The sequence below is a fragment of the Clupea harengus genome, chromosome 3 (assembly GCF_900700415.2).
Source record: "Clupea harengus chromosome 3, Ch_v2.0.2, whole genome shotgun sequence".
In the NCBI taxonomy this organism is placed as follows: Eukaryota; Metazoa; Chordata; class Actinopteri; order Clupeiformes; family Clupeidae; genus Clupea; species Clupea harengus.
Window position 1 is genome coordinate 23,160,730 of NC_045154.1, and position 15,031 is coordinate 23,175,760.

The 15,031-nt window shown below is 42.5% G+C and overlaps 1 protein-coding gene across 1 annotated transcript; it reads left to right on the top strand.

The window, feature by feature from the left end:
* Positions 1 to 15,000, top strand: acanb (aggrecan b). Its single transcript, XM_042707432.1, has 18 exons — positions 1 to 250; positions 3,515 to 3,601; positions 3,829 to 4,212; positions 6,455 to 6,629; positions 6,795 to 6,922; positions 7,045 to 7,338; positions 7,565 to 7,906; positions 8,315 to 8,489; positions 8,680 to 8,807; positions 8,922 to 9,215; positions 9,383 to 9,478; positions 9,579 to 10,763; positions 11,245 to 11,466; positions 11,774 to 11,932; positions 12,020 to 12,102; positions 12,260 to 12,404; positions 12,585 to 12,767; positions 12,856 to 15,000. Exons 2-18 carry the CDS (start codon positions 3,523 to 3,525, stop codon positions 12,942 to 12,944), a joined length of 4,161 nt encoding a protein of 1,386 aa, XP_042563366.1. The 5' UTR covers positions 1 to 250; positions 3,515 to 3,522; the 3' UTR covers positions 12,945 to 15,000.
* The last annotated feature ends 31 nt before the right edge of the window (positions 15,001 to 15,031 follow it).

Below are 15,031 nucleotides of genomic sequence, written 5' to 3' on the forward strand. Positions count from 1 at the left end.
CACAGGAGAAGCAGGCAGTCAAAGAAACACCAGGACTCAGACTGCTGAGCAGAGCTGCCTCTGACACAGCCTCACGCAGCTCCTCATGACCAGTGGCCACACCAAGTAACCAGAGCAGAGGACAGGACTGTGAGAAAGAACTTACTGCTTTGTATACCTAGATAATATTTTAAAATCTCTCAAGGCTTTTTGTAAGTTCTGCTGGTGTTGGGAAGAAACTGACAACTGGAGCTTCCCCCCTCATATTAAGGTAACAGAATTTGAATGCAGTCAAGATGAGCAATGCATTATTGTGAAAGAAGAAATTACCATGAACATTGTTTGCATAGTATAAAGTACGTGTGTATATTACATAGTAAACTGATTTATCAATATTTTATATTTAATTATATGAACAGAATATGGATCAGTGGTAATTCTATTATTGTAAGTATAGATTGTGGTGTGTCATGACGTTAACCAGATAATTTTAACGATGGTTAACAATACTCATATCAGAATTTGTGATGGTTCATATCAGAACTTGTGACAGGCAAAACAGGACATGTCGATGTCCTACAAAGAGAGTACAATTTCAATGCAAATTTTCTGTAGTTTTTCAACTCTTTTTGATTTTTAACTGTTGATATTTTTAGGTGACCTTATTCCTCTTGGACCTAACTTATAACAAAGAAGGCAAACGTTTTATTTGAAAGCGTAGTTATTTTGTAAAATTGTAGCAGAAAAGCATGTTTCAACATCATTAGTGAAAGGAATATACACTGGACATGTAAAACCAGATTAGTAAAGAGGTATTACAGTGATCTAGTGTTTTTATGAAAACATTAATAATACTTGTAGCAACCACTGACAGGGGAAGGACATGTTGTATGGTATTCGTTGTGTCAACTTAAAATGTCTGCATGTTTGAGGTGTTTGTGTCTCTATACCAGCATCTCTCTGGGTGTACATGTTCCTAATATATAGTATTCACATAATATATGTGCCAGCATGCATTTTGTATGTCAGTATGGTTGTCTCTCTATCTTACTCACACTCACTCTCTCACTCACTTTTTCTCCCTGTCCCCGTCCTTCAACCTGTAAAATGTGTCAGAGCACATTTAACCCGACTGAACACAGCTACATTAATAAGCACAACCGTACGACTGCTGCACTGTACTGCCACTTGACCATTTCGGTACATGTGCATATGTGTAAATATGTACCCATTTGCATGTGCAAGTATACATGTGTGTGTGTATGTGTGTGCACATGTGAGTGTGAGTTTGAGTGAGTGGCAACTGACATGTCTGTGTGTGTGTGTGTGTGTGTGTGTGTGTGTGTGTGTGTGTGTGTGTGTGTGTGTGTGTGTGTGTGTGTGTGTGTGTGTGTGTGTGTGTGCACATGTGAGTGTGAGTGTTTGGCAACTGACATGTCTGTGTGTGTGTGTGTGTGTGTGTGTGTGTGTGTGTGTGTGTGTGTGTGTGGGTGAGTGTGTGTGTGTGTGTGGGTGAGTGTGCTCATATGTGTTTGCATGTGCATGCTTGTACGTGCATCTGAATGTGGACACTGTTCTATTGGTGCGGGTCTCCAGAGGATCAGTGGGTGAGGGCCTCCTCTGGAATACGCAGCTCTGTTTATATTGGCTGCAGTGCAGACTCTGGGTCCATGCGCGCAGACCACAGCAGGAACAGACCCCTGCTTATTGGCTTATACCATACGGGAATGGAACATGCCACACTAACTGAATGGAGAGACTGTGGCTGCCTCAGGAATATAACTACGGCCGTTTAGAGGCGTTTTTTTTTTTTTTAAATGAAGCACCCTGCAAGACATGGGCCCACTTGCTCTCAGTCCAGGGAGGTCATTTGACTGGTTACACTGAGCTGTGTTGTCTGTGATGTTCCTCCCTTAGGGATTTTCTGACTCATCAATTTGAATGTTTTATCTGGATGTCCTCCAAAACATACATTACTTGAAAATTCTAGAATATTCTATAGACTTCAGGACATTCTGTCAAGGTTTCCCTTTGTGCATTTGTCTGTGAGGTAGTTTAGACAACCTATAGATATATACTGAGTATTTTATCAATAGCAGTCAGCTAATAATGTATGTACTCAGACAATGTGACACTTCTTCACCTCTGTTTGTGTATGCATGTGTGTGTGTGTGTGTGTGTGTGTGTGTGTGTGTGTGTGTGTGTGTGTGTGTGTGTGTGTGTGTGTGGGGGTGTGTGTGTGTGTGTGTGTGTGTGTCTCTGTGTGTGTCTCTGTGTGTGTCTGTGTGTGTGAGTGAGCAAACGTGCCAGTGAAACATGCTCTCCAGTTGTTAGTAGTCCTGTGTAGTTGCTGACTGTGCAGTTTGGGCTGAAGTCAGGCAGCCTACAGTCACTCAGGAGGCAACATTCACATGGTACTCAGAAGATACTTTGGCATTCAAAGAATTCAGTGGGTCAGCCAGAGGACTTAGAACAAAACAGAAAATGAAGAGATAAGATCATCATAAATACAAGATGACGGAGATGCTTAGGCCGACACTCTTCTAGACAAGCAATGTAAGTCTATAAATGAATGGCAATATCAATTTCCATCAAAGATCACATCTAGCAAATTTATAAATGACATTTGTACTCTTTGGCCAGCCTCTGGAACAGAATTAGATTTCCAAAACTGAACAGAAACAGGCCATAACTCACAAGGACTCAGACAAAGACACAAAACATTCTAGACACACTACCACAGGCATTTCAATCCTTTCTCTGAGTCACTTTTCTATGAAAAGTACATATAGATGAAAGCTCAGTAAGAATGAACACACATACATACACATACACATACACATACACATACACACACACACACACACACACACACACACACACACACACACACACACACACACACACACACACACGCATACATACACACACACACATACATACACACACAGCTGGGCCATGGCCAGCTGGTCAGTAGGTACAGTACTGAATGGTACACAGAGAGGGCCACTATCTTTGAAATGTAGCCACTGATGGAAGCTTTCCACTTTAAAATCCACTGAGCAAACAAATGAAGTGTGGAAAGTGAATTCTATCAATGCCCCTGTACCTCAGAAATAGCTTCTGTTTTGTAGGTTGAACACATTTCCTGTTCTAAAACAGAGGCTCTTTGTGTGCATGTGTGTGTGTGTGTGTGTGTGTGTGTGTGTGTGTGTGTGTGTGTGTGTGTGTGTGTGTGTGTGTGTGTGTGTGTGTGTGTGCACGTGTGTCTGTGTGTGGGGGGGTATGTGTGTGTGTTTGTGTGTGGGGGGGGTGTTCTAGAAAAGTGAATGGGAATGAGAAAAGTTGAATGTTCTATCAAAGTGTGTGACAAGACTTACAATTACTTAGAAATTTAAATGAACTAAACTACACAGTGTAAAGTTGCTATCAAACTCTCTCAATTGACCACATGAAGCAACACTTTTGAATGCACATTTTAAAATCTTACATATTTAAAGACATTAAATCCATACCTGTTCCTCTTTTTCTTTAGGGTACATCATGACTACGTTGCTTCTTCTGTGTGCATGTCTACATGTCATCTCAGCAGCTACAACCTTTGGAGACCTCTCTGTTGGAGGTAAGAGAAAGCCAGGTCAAGGTCAATATGTCAAGGTCAATACGTTTCCTGTACCTGAGAACAAGAGATCATTGCCAAACTCAGATTGTTTTTAAATTACTGTTTGACAAATGTCTTCATGTATGAAGGTGCCCATTGTAGTTTATTAATGTACAACAGCAGTGAGATATTTTAACAGTGAATGCTGTGTTCATGTTGATGTCCATACCTGCTCCCTCGCTCTACAGATGTAGACAGCACACTGAGCGTCAGCATCCCCCTGGAGAAGCCCCTGCGCCCCCTGCTGGGAGGGAAGGTGGTGATGCCCTGCTACTTCCAGGACAACACTGTCCAGGACCCCGGCGCACCAACCATCGCCCCTCTAACCCACCGCATCAAGTGGAGCTACATCTACAAGGGCCAGGTGTCCCTCATCTTGGTGGCCTCTGATGGCCAAATCCGGGTGGAGTCTGACTACCTGGATCGGGTCCACCTCATCAACTACCCCGCCATCCCCACCGATGTTACCATGGAGATGACAGAGCTGCGCTCCAGGGACTCTGGCTCCTATCGCTGTGAGGTGATGCATGGCATTGAGGATAACTACGACTCCGTCGACGTCCAGGTTCAAGGTACAGAGAAGCAAACTAATTATTATCATTTATTATTATTATTATTATTATTATCATTACATAGATAGTCTTCATTAGTGTGACTGCGTCAGTATTATCATTTACATAGATAGTTTTCATTAGTGTCACTGTGTCAGTATTATCATTACATAGATAGTCTTCATTAGTGTGACTGTGTTAGTATTATCATTTACATAGATAGTTTTCATTAGTGTCACTGTGTCAGTATTATCATTACATAGATAGTCTTCATTAGTGTGACTGTGTTAGTATTATCATTACATAGATAGTCTTCATTAGTGTGAATGTGTCAGCATGACACAATCACAGTATTGTTCTTAAGTTTTCCTTTTCATTCTAATTCCACCCATTTTTTTATGCAATCCCAATATTGTTCTTCTTAAGTTTAATTTTAATTTTAATTTTAATTCCACCCATTTTATGGCACCCTTTTCTGCTACTAGCACTTTTGAGATATCAACAACAAAGTCAGACATCCTCCTGATCCCCCTGATTGTTCTTTTCTTTTTCTCATTTTTCATCCCTTTTTCACCCACTGAAATTAATGGGGAAACACTTTGAACAACTTGGGAACCTTCAATTCAAGAACATCCGGGTTTAGTTTGTTTCCGACAGCCACAATTCATGTACATCCTATATGGCTGAGCAAACTTGTTGTTAGTAGTGAAATGAAGTTCCATTAAACAGATCCGTCTAAACATATTACTTCTCATCTATTGTAATTTTCAAAACATAAAATTGTCTAAATTCACAGTGAGAAGGTAATATCTATGATAGCAAACCACTCATTAACTAGCTAATATAGCTAGCAGGCCTAAGCAGTATTCATTCAAAGTTCGGTCGGCTAACGTAACATCAACAAATTCTGCCACTAGTACCCATAGCTATATGTTGCTCACAGAGACAGTTCATTCTACACATATTTAGTGTACATTTAGTAATTTAGTGTAATCTATGACAGCACAAACAAGCTATGATTTAATTTCCTTTGTTGTCATTTTGGTTTGTAATCAGTCACATATGACACCTTCAAGCAAACTATGCTTCATGTGTCTTGAGTCTCATGCACTGAATGGCTTGTAGTAGATGTTTCAGCTGATGTTTCACTTGTGTTCACTCAAAGCAACAAGTAAAAATGTCGACAAGTCCTAATATTGCCTGCAGAGATGGCTCGTTCGGTCCATATTTAGCCTAATTGATGACAGCAGAAGCAAGCTATTGCCCCATTCCCAGTCACGCTGAAAGCCGTTTATTTATGTGATTGAATGTAGGCTGCCATGGCTGTCACTTGTGAATAGGACTAGGCCTTTCCGCCACCGAGGTACCTCTAATGGAAAGAGTATTGATTGCAATCTCTTGGTGTGGAGAGAAGGAAAGTTTATTTATATAGTGCAAAATGAGATAAAATAGATAAAATAACATAATGTGCATTATAAAAGATTAAATAAAAGAACATAGAAAATATAAATAAATAAAAAAAGTAAATTAATAAAAAGTAGAGTGCATACGATCAGTTAACAAAAAGCATTAGGAACAGTTGGGTCTTAAGTCTAGATTTGAAACTGGTTACAGTTTGAGCACATTTGACATTATCAAATGTCATTGTCATTGTCATTTAGTTTTTATGCTCCCAGCCTTTGAAATTCTCTGCCAGAAATCCTAAGAATAACTGAAACTGTGGACACCAGATATTAAGACATACCTCTTTAATCTTGCCAATTATTCTCTTTGATAGTTATTGTAGTTCTGTGGTGGCTCTGTAATACATCTGTATGTGTGTGCTTGTAATATGTTTGCACTTCACACTTCACTTCCCTCTGGAAAATGAGTGTCAAATATAAGTGTTTGTGAGCTTTTGCCATGACATATAAGGACATCCATGTGTCAATGACATATAGAATAGAATAGAAAAGCCTTTATTGTCATTGTATTCGCATACAACGAAATTTGGAGTGCTACTCCTGTTGGTGCGACGAAGGACAGCATATAACACAACAAAAACATATAACACAACAATATTACAACTATATAAAAACAGTATGAATAACTTAAAATATATATATATATTAAGAGTTCAACAAAGGGAGGGCAGGAGAGTAAACAGGTGGTGGCCTGGGTGAGAGGAGATACATGACATGTGTCCATGACATATATGGACATACATTTGTCAATAACATGCTTGATTCTGTGACCTGATGTTTCTCCTCTTGCCTGTATGAAGGTATTGTGTTCCACTACCGAGCCATCTCCACCCGCTACACGCTAACGTTTGAGAAAGCCAAGGCTGCATGCATCCAGAACAGCGCTCTTATTGCCACCCCAGCTCAACTCCAAGCTGCTTATGATGATGGATTCCACCAGTGTGATGCTGGTTGGTTGGCTGACCAAACAGTCAGGTACAGTTGATCTGTGAAGTACACCACATATCGATATCAGTAAGATAATTCAGCATGTATCTTGTAGAATCTCGTAGAATTCACATGTATGTCATATGCAAATACCATAGCAGCACTGTGCAAAGCCCAAGCACTAAACATTATGTTTCAACAATAATCCCCCAGGTATCCAATTCATGAGCCCCGAGAGGGTTGTTTTGGAGACAAAGAGGACTTCCCTGGTGTTCGCACCTATGGCGTGAGAGATGTCAATGAGACTTTCGATGTGTACTGCTTTGCAGAGAAGATGTCAGGTATTTGACAGTGAACACCAGTCATTTGAAAATGTTGTGTTACGTAGCGTTTACATGTGTGTGTGTGAATTTTTTTTTATTTACCTGCATATTCTCTTTGTGGTTTCCCATGTCTACTCTAGGCAAGGTCTACTACTCCATGTCTGTCGAGAAGTTCACCTTCATGCAAGCAGGTGACCAATGCGCCAACCTTGGGGCCCGATTGGCCACCACTGGGGAGCTCTATCTGGCTTGGCAGGGTGGTATGGACGTCTGCAATGCAGGCTGGTTGGGTGACAGAAGTGTACGTTATCCAATCAACATCGCCCGTCCTCAGTGTGGTGGTGGGCTTCTAGGAGTACGCACTGTTTACTTGTTCCCAAACCAGACCGGCTTCCCCTATCCTGACTCCCGATATGATGCCATCTGTTTTGAAGGTAAATCCAGTATTTTAATAATCCAGTGTGGCAAGACATACTATGTCTCTAAAATGGCATGGAACATTGGGATTTGGTTCATTTTGAGAGTAAACCTGTTGGACTTCCCAAAAGATTTAGCTCTTTGGATTTGCATCACTCCCCTTAGCCCTCAACTTCCATATATAATCATTGTGTTTAATGGTTGAGATTAAATCATTTGTAAATAATGTTGTACCTCCTGCAGAGGGTGAGGAGGAGGTTTCTGCTTCGCCATCTCTGTTCCCAGAACCAGGGCACAGTACAACAGAGGGGTACAGTACAACAGAAGGGCACAGTACAACGGAGGGGCATAGTACAACAGAAGGACACCTGAGTGTGGCCACCGTCACCTCCAGCCCTGCACTCTACCCCATCCAGACCACCACCGAGGGGGAACTCCGTGGGTCACCCCACGAGCCTACAGAGATGCCCCTGCCCTATCCCCCAACCAGCACATTTCCCGGCACTGTCACGGAAGAGGTCATCACCATGGCTACCGCTCACCCGGATGTGAACGTGGAGCGTCCTAAGGAGAATGTCATTGCAGGTTGGTGACATTAACAGCTTGTCTTGAGATAATATTTTGTTACTTTTGAGAACCAAGGCTTATTTTTAAGACAAGCCCATATGGTGCTGAGGTTAAGGTTTTGGCACCACCAAGAGCTGTGTACGATCAGTTGGACGCCAAACCTACCGGACATGTTCAGTTCTATACATTTATTAAACTTTTCAGGAGTCTTGCTACTTTAACGTGATGTGGTATGAAATAGTAGTGCATGTTAAAAGATAAAAACTGACTCCTGAAAAATGTAATACATAGTAAAAGTGATTCTGCAATGGATGAAAACCAGGTAAATCTGATGAGCTGCCATGGGACAAGCTTGCCAACAACATAATCTCTCTCTCTTTCTCTCTATCTATGTCCTTCTTTATCTCTCTCTCCCTCTCTCTGTAGGTGTGGTGTTCCACTACCGTTCTGGCTCCAGGCGTTATGCCCTGACTTTTGTTGAGGCCCAGCTGGCTTGCCACAGTCAGGGTGCTGTCATGGCCAGTCCCCAGCAGCTCCAGGCCGCATATGAGGCAGGCTTCCATCACTGCGCTGCTGGCTGGATAGATGACCAGACCGTCAGGTTAGTCATCTAACACTGGACATTCTTCATTCCCCAAACCTCAAAGAATTCTAAATACCATGTAAATTAAGGCAATTATGTCAACATGTCAACTTAAAGATGTATCCACAAGATGAATTGCTAATCGGTCGAATGTATATAGTATATTGGTTGTATGTAATGTCATGGCATTAATGTGTTCTTTGTCCAGGTACCCTATTGTAAATCCACGGGCCAAATGCTCTGGAGACAAAGAGCAGCAACCTGGTGTTCGCTCATATGGCTTTAAGGATGCCAGGGAACACTTTGACGTCTACTGCTACATGGATCGGCTGAGGGGTGAGAAGCACTGGCCTCGCGATTTCTTACTGGAAAGCCCAAACCTGGTTTGAACTGTGAAATCCTCTGTAATTCTCAATATTCCACTCATGTTTGGCCTCTCTCTTTTCTCAGGTGAGGTCTTCCATGCCAGCACTCTGTCTGGCCTCACGTACTACGAGGCCAAATCTTATTGCAGGAGGCAGAATGCCACACTGGCCTCCACTGCTGAGATGTACGCTGCCTGGAACCAGGGCATGGACAGCTGCCACCCTGGTTGGCTGTCTGACCGCAGTGTCCGGTATCCTATCCACACCCCAAGACAAAACTGCGGTGGAGGAAGAGTTGGGGTTCACACCATTTATGTCTACCCAGGCCAGGCCGGCTTCCCCAGCCCTTACTCCAGATATGACGCCTACTGCTACAGAGGTAGGACCAACAAAGTGAGCCAAAAGTCATTTGAATGAAATTCTACAAAACCTACAACATAAATATTTCAATATGTTATGAAATGAGGCGTGTATATTGTTTATGATATCTTTTAAATGAAAATTCACTGACATTTTTGTGACTCTGGTTGGGTTTTGCCTCTGTAGCTGACCTGTCCATACTGATCTCTGAGGGCAGATTGGACGCAACTCAGATGGGTGTGGAATTGAACATGACCAGCATCACAGCTCTTCTGAGGCCTGGTACAGTGCATAAACTCAGTCTTGCATCTGGATAACTAAATGTACGCTGAAAGCATATTTATATGACTTTGTACATGTTTTTCTCCTTGTTGTCCTCCAGTGCGTCCGACCATATCTCCCATTTTCGTGGACATATCTGGCTCTGGAGAGATGTCTGGAGACACGTCCGGGGATGTCAGCGGCAGACCAAGTGGAGAGGAGTCTGGTTCGGGCGTTGATGGGTCTGGCACCTCTGTGAGTTTCAAGGGCAGCGGTGATCGGCTCTCGGGCGATGGCTCTGCGTCTGGCGTCCCTGAAGAGGCAGTGGAGGGCAGCACGGTCACCTTCTCCACAGACATGACCTCTGGAGACATCAGTGGCGATCACTCAGGAAAGGCGGAGGAGAGCGGCTCAGCCGTCCCGGACTTCCACTCAGGGTACCTGAGCGGAGAGGAGAGTGGCAGCTCCATGGTCATCCTGGTAGACGGGCAGCTGGTTGACCAGTCCATCACCCCGACAAAAGTAGAACACGAGCTGGGCAGGGGACCTACAGACCTCAGTTGCTCAGGGTTCCTCAGCGGTGACGAGTTCCAAAGCGGCTCAGGGTTCCTCAGCGGCTCAGGGTTCCAAAGCGGCTCAGGGTTCCTCAGTGGTGACGTCAGTGGATCTGCCTCTGGTCTCCCAGATCTGACCTTTGTGGACCACAGTCTGATCGACCAGACAGGGAGAAGCCAGGAGGAGCAGGAGGAGCAGGAGTTGTCCGGCGTTCAGCCCAGTGGCTTTGGCTCAGCGTATCCCTCAGGCTTCTCGTCCGGTGCTTCTGGTCACGCAGACAGGGGCGGGGTCATCCTAAATGAGGATGAAGTGTTCGAAGTGATGGAGGGATCCAGAGGGATGGAGGAGCAAGGTCAAGGGTCGGTGGAGGCCAGCGGATATGAGACTGGAAAGCTCTCCATAGAGTTGCCCCCTGGCTACACGAACGAGCAGTACAAGAAGGAGTTCATGAGTGGAAGAGGACCATATGGACATGCGAGTGGTCATGACGTCGAGGTGATGCCCACTACGATCTGGATAGAGCCGGAAGTGTTCCCCACGACCTGGGCCGATGTCACTACAGAGCCTCCTGTCACCACCTCAAGCACCAGTGCCAGTACCACCACTGTGTCCAGCATCACTACGGCGTCTTCTCTACCACTGCAGACACCAGCACTTGTGGAGGAACCAGCAGTTGAAGATGGTAAAGATGAAAAGCTGCTTGATATTCCTTCTCCTCAAACATTATTATTATTAGGGCCAAGGCACACCTGTAGAACAATTGTTTGACCAATTAAGTTCTTGAAGATGAAAACACTGTTTTTGAGTATTTCATAGTGTTATACGGAGCTTTCTTGTGGTGCAACACATGTTTTAAGCTATAAGCATGAATATAAGCTTTCAAAATTCACTCTGAAACTACGATGCAATGGCAATGTAACTACAGTGTGAGAATTGTTTCCTCGGTTGTCTCACTTATAATATTATGAACACTACATTAGTGAAGTATCTATGTGCAGTCCTTAGCTACTACTATATGCCAAATTAGCATACTTTTAAAGAACATAATACCTCTGTCCAAAACACATTTTCTTGAGAAAGGCATAGCATAAACATGGCAAGAGTGGAATTTATAGAAGAAGTCAGCACAAGCCAGCTGATTTTTCACCCTCAAAAACACCTAACCTGAATACATTGACTACATTTGCTTGTACGCACTATTTAGCTTGTCTTAGATGCTTTGTTCAACTGATTTTTTCTGATTTTGCATAAGTCGGACCTATTTTTTTGGTTTGTTTTTAGACTGATAACTAATGCTTATATTGATTCTCCTATATCTTGGCTCTATCTTCCCGTTCTAGGCGATGCTGACCCTTGCAAGCCCAACCGCTGTGGCTCTGGTACATGTTCAGTCCAGGACGGCATTGCAGTGTGCCAGTGTCCTCCAGGACAGACAGACGATAACTGTGTCACAGGTAAGTCGTAATGTTTAAAACCAAGAGAACCGTTGTGTGTAATTTAACATTGATTGAATAGTATATCCCTTTTATTTTCTAGCCAGGGGACAAAAAGGCATGGACTCTTTTGTCACAGCAGTGTCAAGCTAGCTTTTAAAAATGGCCACTTAGCACTCGCCTTAGCCCCTCCCCCCCCCCATTTCTTGTGTATATATGTACACATGCGATGCTTTACTGATATTAAGTGAATGATGTGTGATGCATGAAGATATTTCTTGTGTTTTATGTCTAATTTTTTAATGTATGTCCTTGTTGGTGCGCATAGCACCGCAGGGATGTGAGCAGGGCTGGGAGGAGTTCAGGGGGAACTGCTACCTGCACTTCTCCGAGCGCGAGACCTGGAGCAGTGCTGAGCAGCGCTGTCAGGAGCTGAACTCTCACCTGGTCAGCATCACGTCCCAGGAGGAGCAGGAGTTTGTGAACTGTGAGTAGGGCGACAAGTATACACTGTTTCGTGTACCTGCTTAAGGAGGTGCTTGAGCGCTCATGTATCTTTGTCTCTGCTGTCCAGCCAACGCTCAGGACTACCAGTGGATCGGCCTCAATGACCGGGATCAACAGAGTGAGTTTAGGTGGACGGACAGGACTCCTGTGGTAAGCACTCCAGAATGATCACATGGAGTCAGTGAACATTCTTTATTCATTTATAATGTCGTATAGTTCTTTTTTTTGTGTATTTTATGGGGTTTTTTAGGGTTATTTTGTTGTTGTTTTTTTTTTACAAATATGCTGATGTTGCATTCACTGACAGAACTTTGAGAATTGGAGACCAAACCAGCCAGACAACTACTTCAATGCCGGAGAAGACTGTGTGGTCATGATTTGGCACGAGGACGGCCAGTGGAATGATGTTCCCTGCAACTACCACCTGCCCTTCACCTGCAAGAGTGGGCCTGGTAAGTGGTAAAATCTTCACTCGCTATATCCTCTATGCACAAGGCTGATGAAATGACAGCTCAATCTTGTGTAGAACCCTCTATTGCTCAGCATTATCATTAAAGTGTGTCAAAACATTTATGTTATGTAGGGCTATGTCCTCTCTTATAGCTATGTGCTATTTGTATCCCTCTCAATAGTTATGTGCTCTTCGCCTCCTGAAGTGGAGAATGCTAGATTGTTGAGCAGCCCTAGGCATCGCTACCCTGTCAACTCCATAGTGAGTTACAAATGTAATGGTGGCTTCACACAGAGCCACCAGTCTGTGGTGCGCTGCATGTCTGACGGACGGTGGGAGGAGCCACAAGTGGAGTGTATAGCCAGTGAGTTTATACCATTCAACCGAGTCCATTAATGTGTTTTATATCAAATGTTCAGATAACTAAAACATTTTGTCCCTTACACCCTCAGCTGATAATACCAACATCAGACTAAGAAAACGATCCCTGAAGCGGCAGTCAAAAGCGGTCAGCAGTCGGACATGGCGGAAGCACCTCTAAAAAGGACAGAAGGGACTAACATTAGGGAAAAAAGGATTTTGTTGATAAAAGAACCTTTGTACACATTTTTGCCTGAAAAAAACACAAAAACACATAAGAAAGATTGCCCACCTTATATAAACATTGTCAAACATTAGGTTTTGTAGTCTGCCTGGCTAATTAGATTTCTAAGTGTTACTTTGTAATGAATAAACACAGGAGTAGGTTAAGGACTATGGTGCCATAGCTCAAAAAAGAGTCACTGTTGGGTTAATTTTACCAATGTAAGCCTTTAGTACTGCTCTTCCATTCAGAACCATAATTTGTATTGATTTAGAGAGAGAAAGAAACTCCTCCTCAAGTTCTACAGTAACACTTTTGCCATCAAAGACAAAAGGCTTCCTTGACTACCACCGGTTATTATGAAAAGTTAATTGGGGTTTTTTTATTTGTAAAGTTTAGTATTTTTTGTTTTTGTTTTCAGTGTTTGTTTGTCACTTCGCCACAGAGAGTACAGATATCCGTCCCTGAGAAAATACAAACAAGTCCCTATTAGCCCTGCCTCTGGGATCCAACGAAAGACTGTCTTACTTTTATATTACTTTTAGATTCAGATCTGACCTGACCTGTTTTCTGAGATGTTACAGATTTCGCTTTGTGGCATATAACACCTCAGTTCCACAAGTGACCACAGCCACACTACTACCTATGTGTAATTTAATTTTAAGTCTTAAAGTCCATTTCTGTTAAATGGTTCAAACGATCCCTGGTTGTGATAAAAGTAGGGTTTTCTTCTTTGTATGGAGGAGACCTTTGACCTTCGACATTTACTGTGAATGCCTTTTGGCCTGAAAGATGGTACTGAAGCATGTGTAATGACGTAATGCACACAATTTTGGCCTTTTGGCAGATTTGATACTACCGACCGATTAGATTTGACCAGCAGTTTATTGTCATATTTTATGAGTCCATGCCAACAGAAGTGTTGACAAAATATGTTGTGACCAAACCAGAGTTTGAGTGAATGCTTTCACCTTGACATATCTGTTGGTTCTATATGACAAAGCAAAAGGCAACGGATTGCTAATCCATACTGTGTTAGAGGTAATAGACTGTACAGTAGAAAACATTCTGTCAAAACTTTGGTGTCTAATAACTGTCACATTATCATCACTGTCTAACCCCTGAAATAAATATTTGGCACCCAATTTATTGTATAATAGCATGATAATTTATGATCCTGGGGTGGAAAAAAAAGATATATGTTGGAGATTGAGATAAATGTCTTGCGTATGTTGACCTTTCCATCACTGACCAGTTAGGACCCATATGCATGTCTCTGAGAATGTATGTTGATGTGAGCTAAATAAGATTGTATTGGGTGTGTGTGCAAAGGGGTGCATGCGTGCTGTGCATGCATAGGTGTGTGTGCGTGTGCTAGTGTGTGTTAGTTTGTGTGCGTGTGTGTGTGTGTGTGTGTGGGTATGTTCCAGGCCTTCTAAAGCACACAACAAATGTGATTCAGTATGTGCTGTAAATGTGTGCTTTTATGTTTGATGAAAGACCCTGGTTTGAGACGAAAAAACAAATAAAAGTTTGAATACCAATCTTTCTGCTCAGTAACTAGATTTGGTAGATTAATGTTGTTGAATGTGATTTTGAAACATAATACTAAAATCAGCATGTCTTCTATTTCATCATATTCATTGACGTTGTATTTCACTTTTTATGCATTTTATGTTTCGATAACTGCAAATTAAGTATAGAGAAAACATGCATTTATTCGGGCCTGTAGAGTGCCTTAGTACTCGCCAAATATTTAGCTACAAAAATAATTAATTTTGCATCGCAAATAACTAAATGTGCATCGCTGCCAGATTTTATAAAGAACCTGTAATTCAATCAAGAGTATCTTTGATTCAGTAAGACCTTTTAAATTCAATGTGCGTCACTCTACGGTATATATCAACAACCTGATGACACATCCCAGAAAACCCTGGGCACAAATTCACCATTTAGTGTATTTTTACCCCTGGCATCTAAAATGGCAAAAAAAAGAAACGACACAAAAAAAAGCTGCATGAATATCCCTCTCATGCCGTACAGTA

Coding starts and splice junctions, on each gene's coding strand:
- acanb (XM_042707432.1), top strand. CDS start 3,523: ATGACTACGTTGCTTCTTCTGTGTGCATGTCTACATGTCATCTCAGCA. Junction 12,103..12,259: donor GGACGGACAGGACTCCTGTG/GTAAGCACTCCA, acceptor ATTCACTGACAG/AACTTTGAGAATTGGAGACC. Junction 12,405..12,584: donor CACCTGCAAGAGTGGGCCTG/GTAAGTGGTAAA, acceptor CCCTCTCAATAG/TTATGTGCTCTTCGCCTCCT.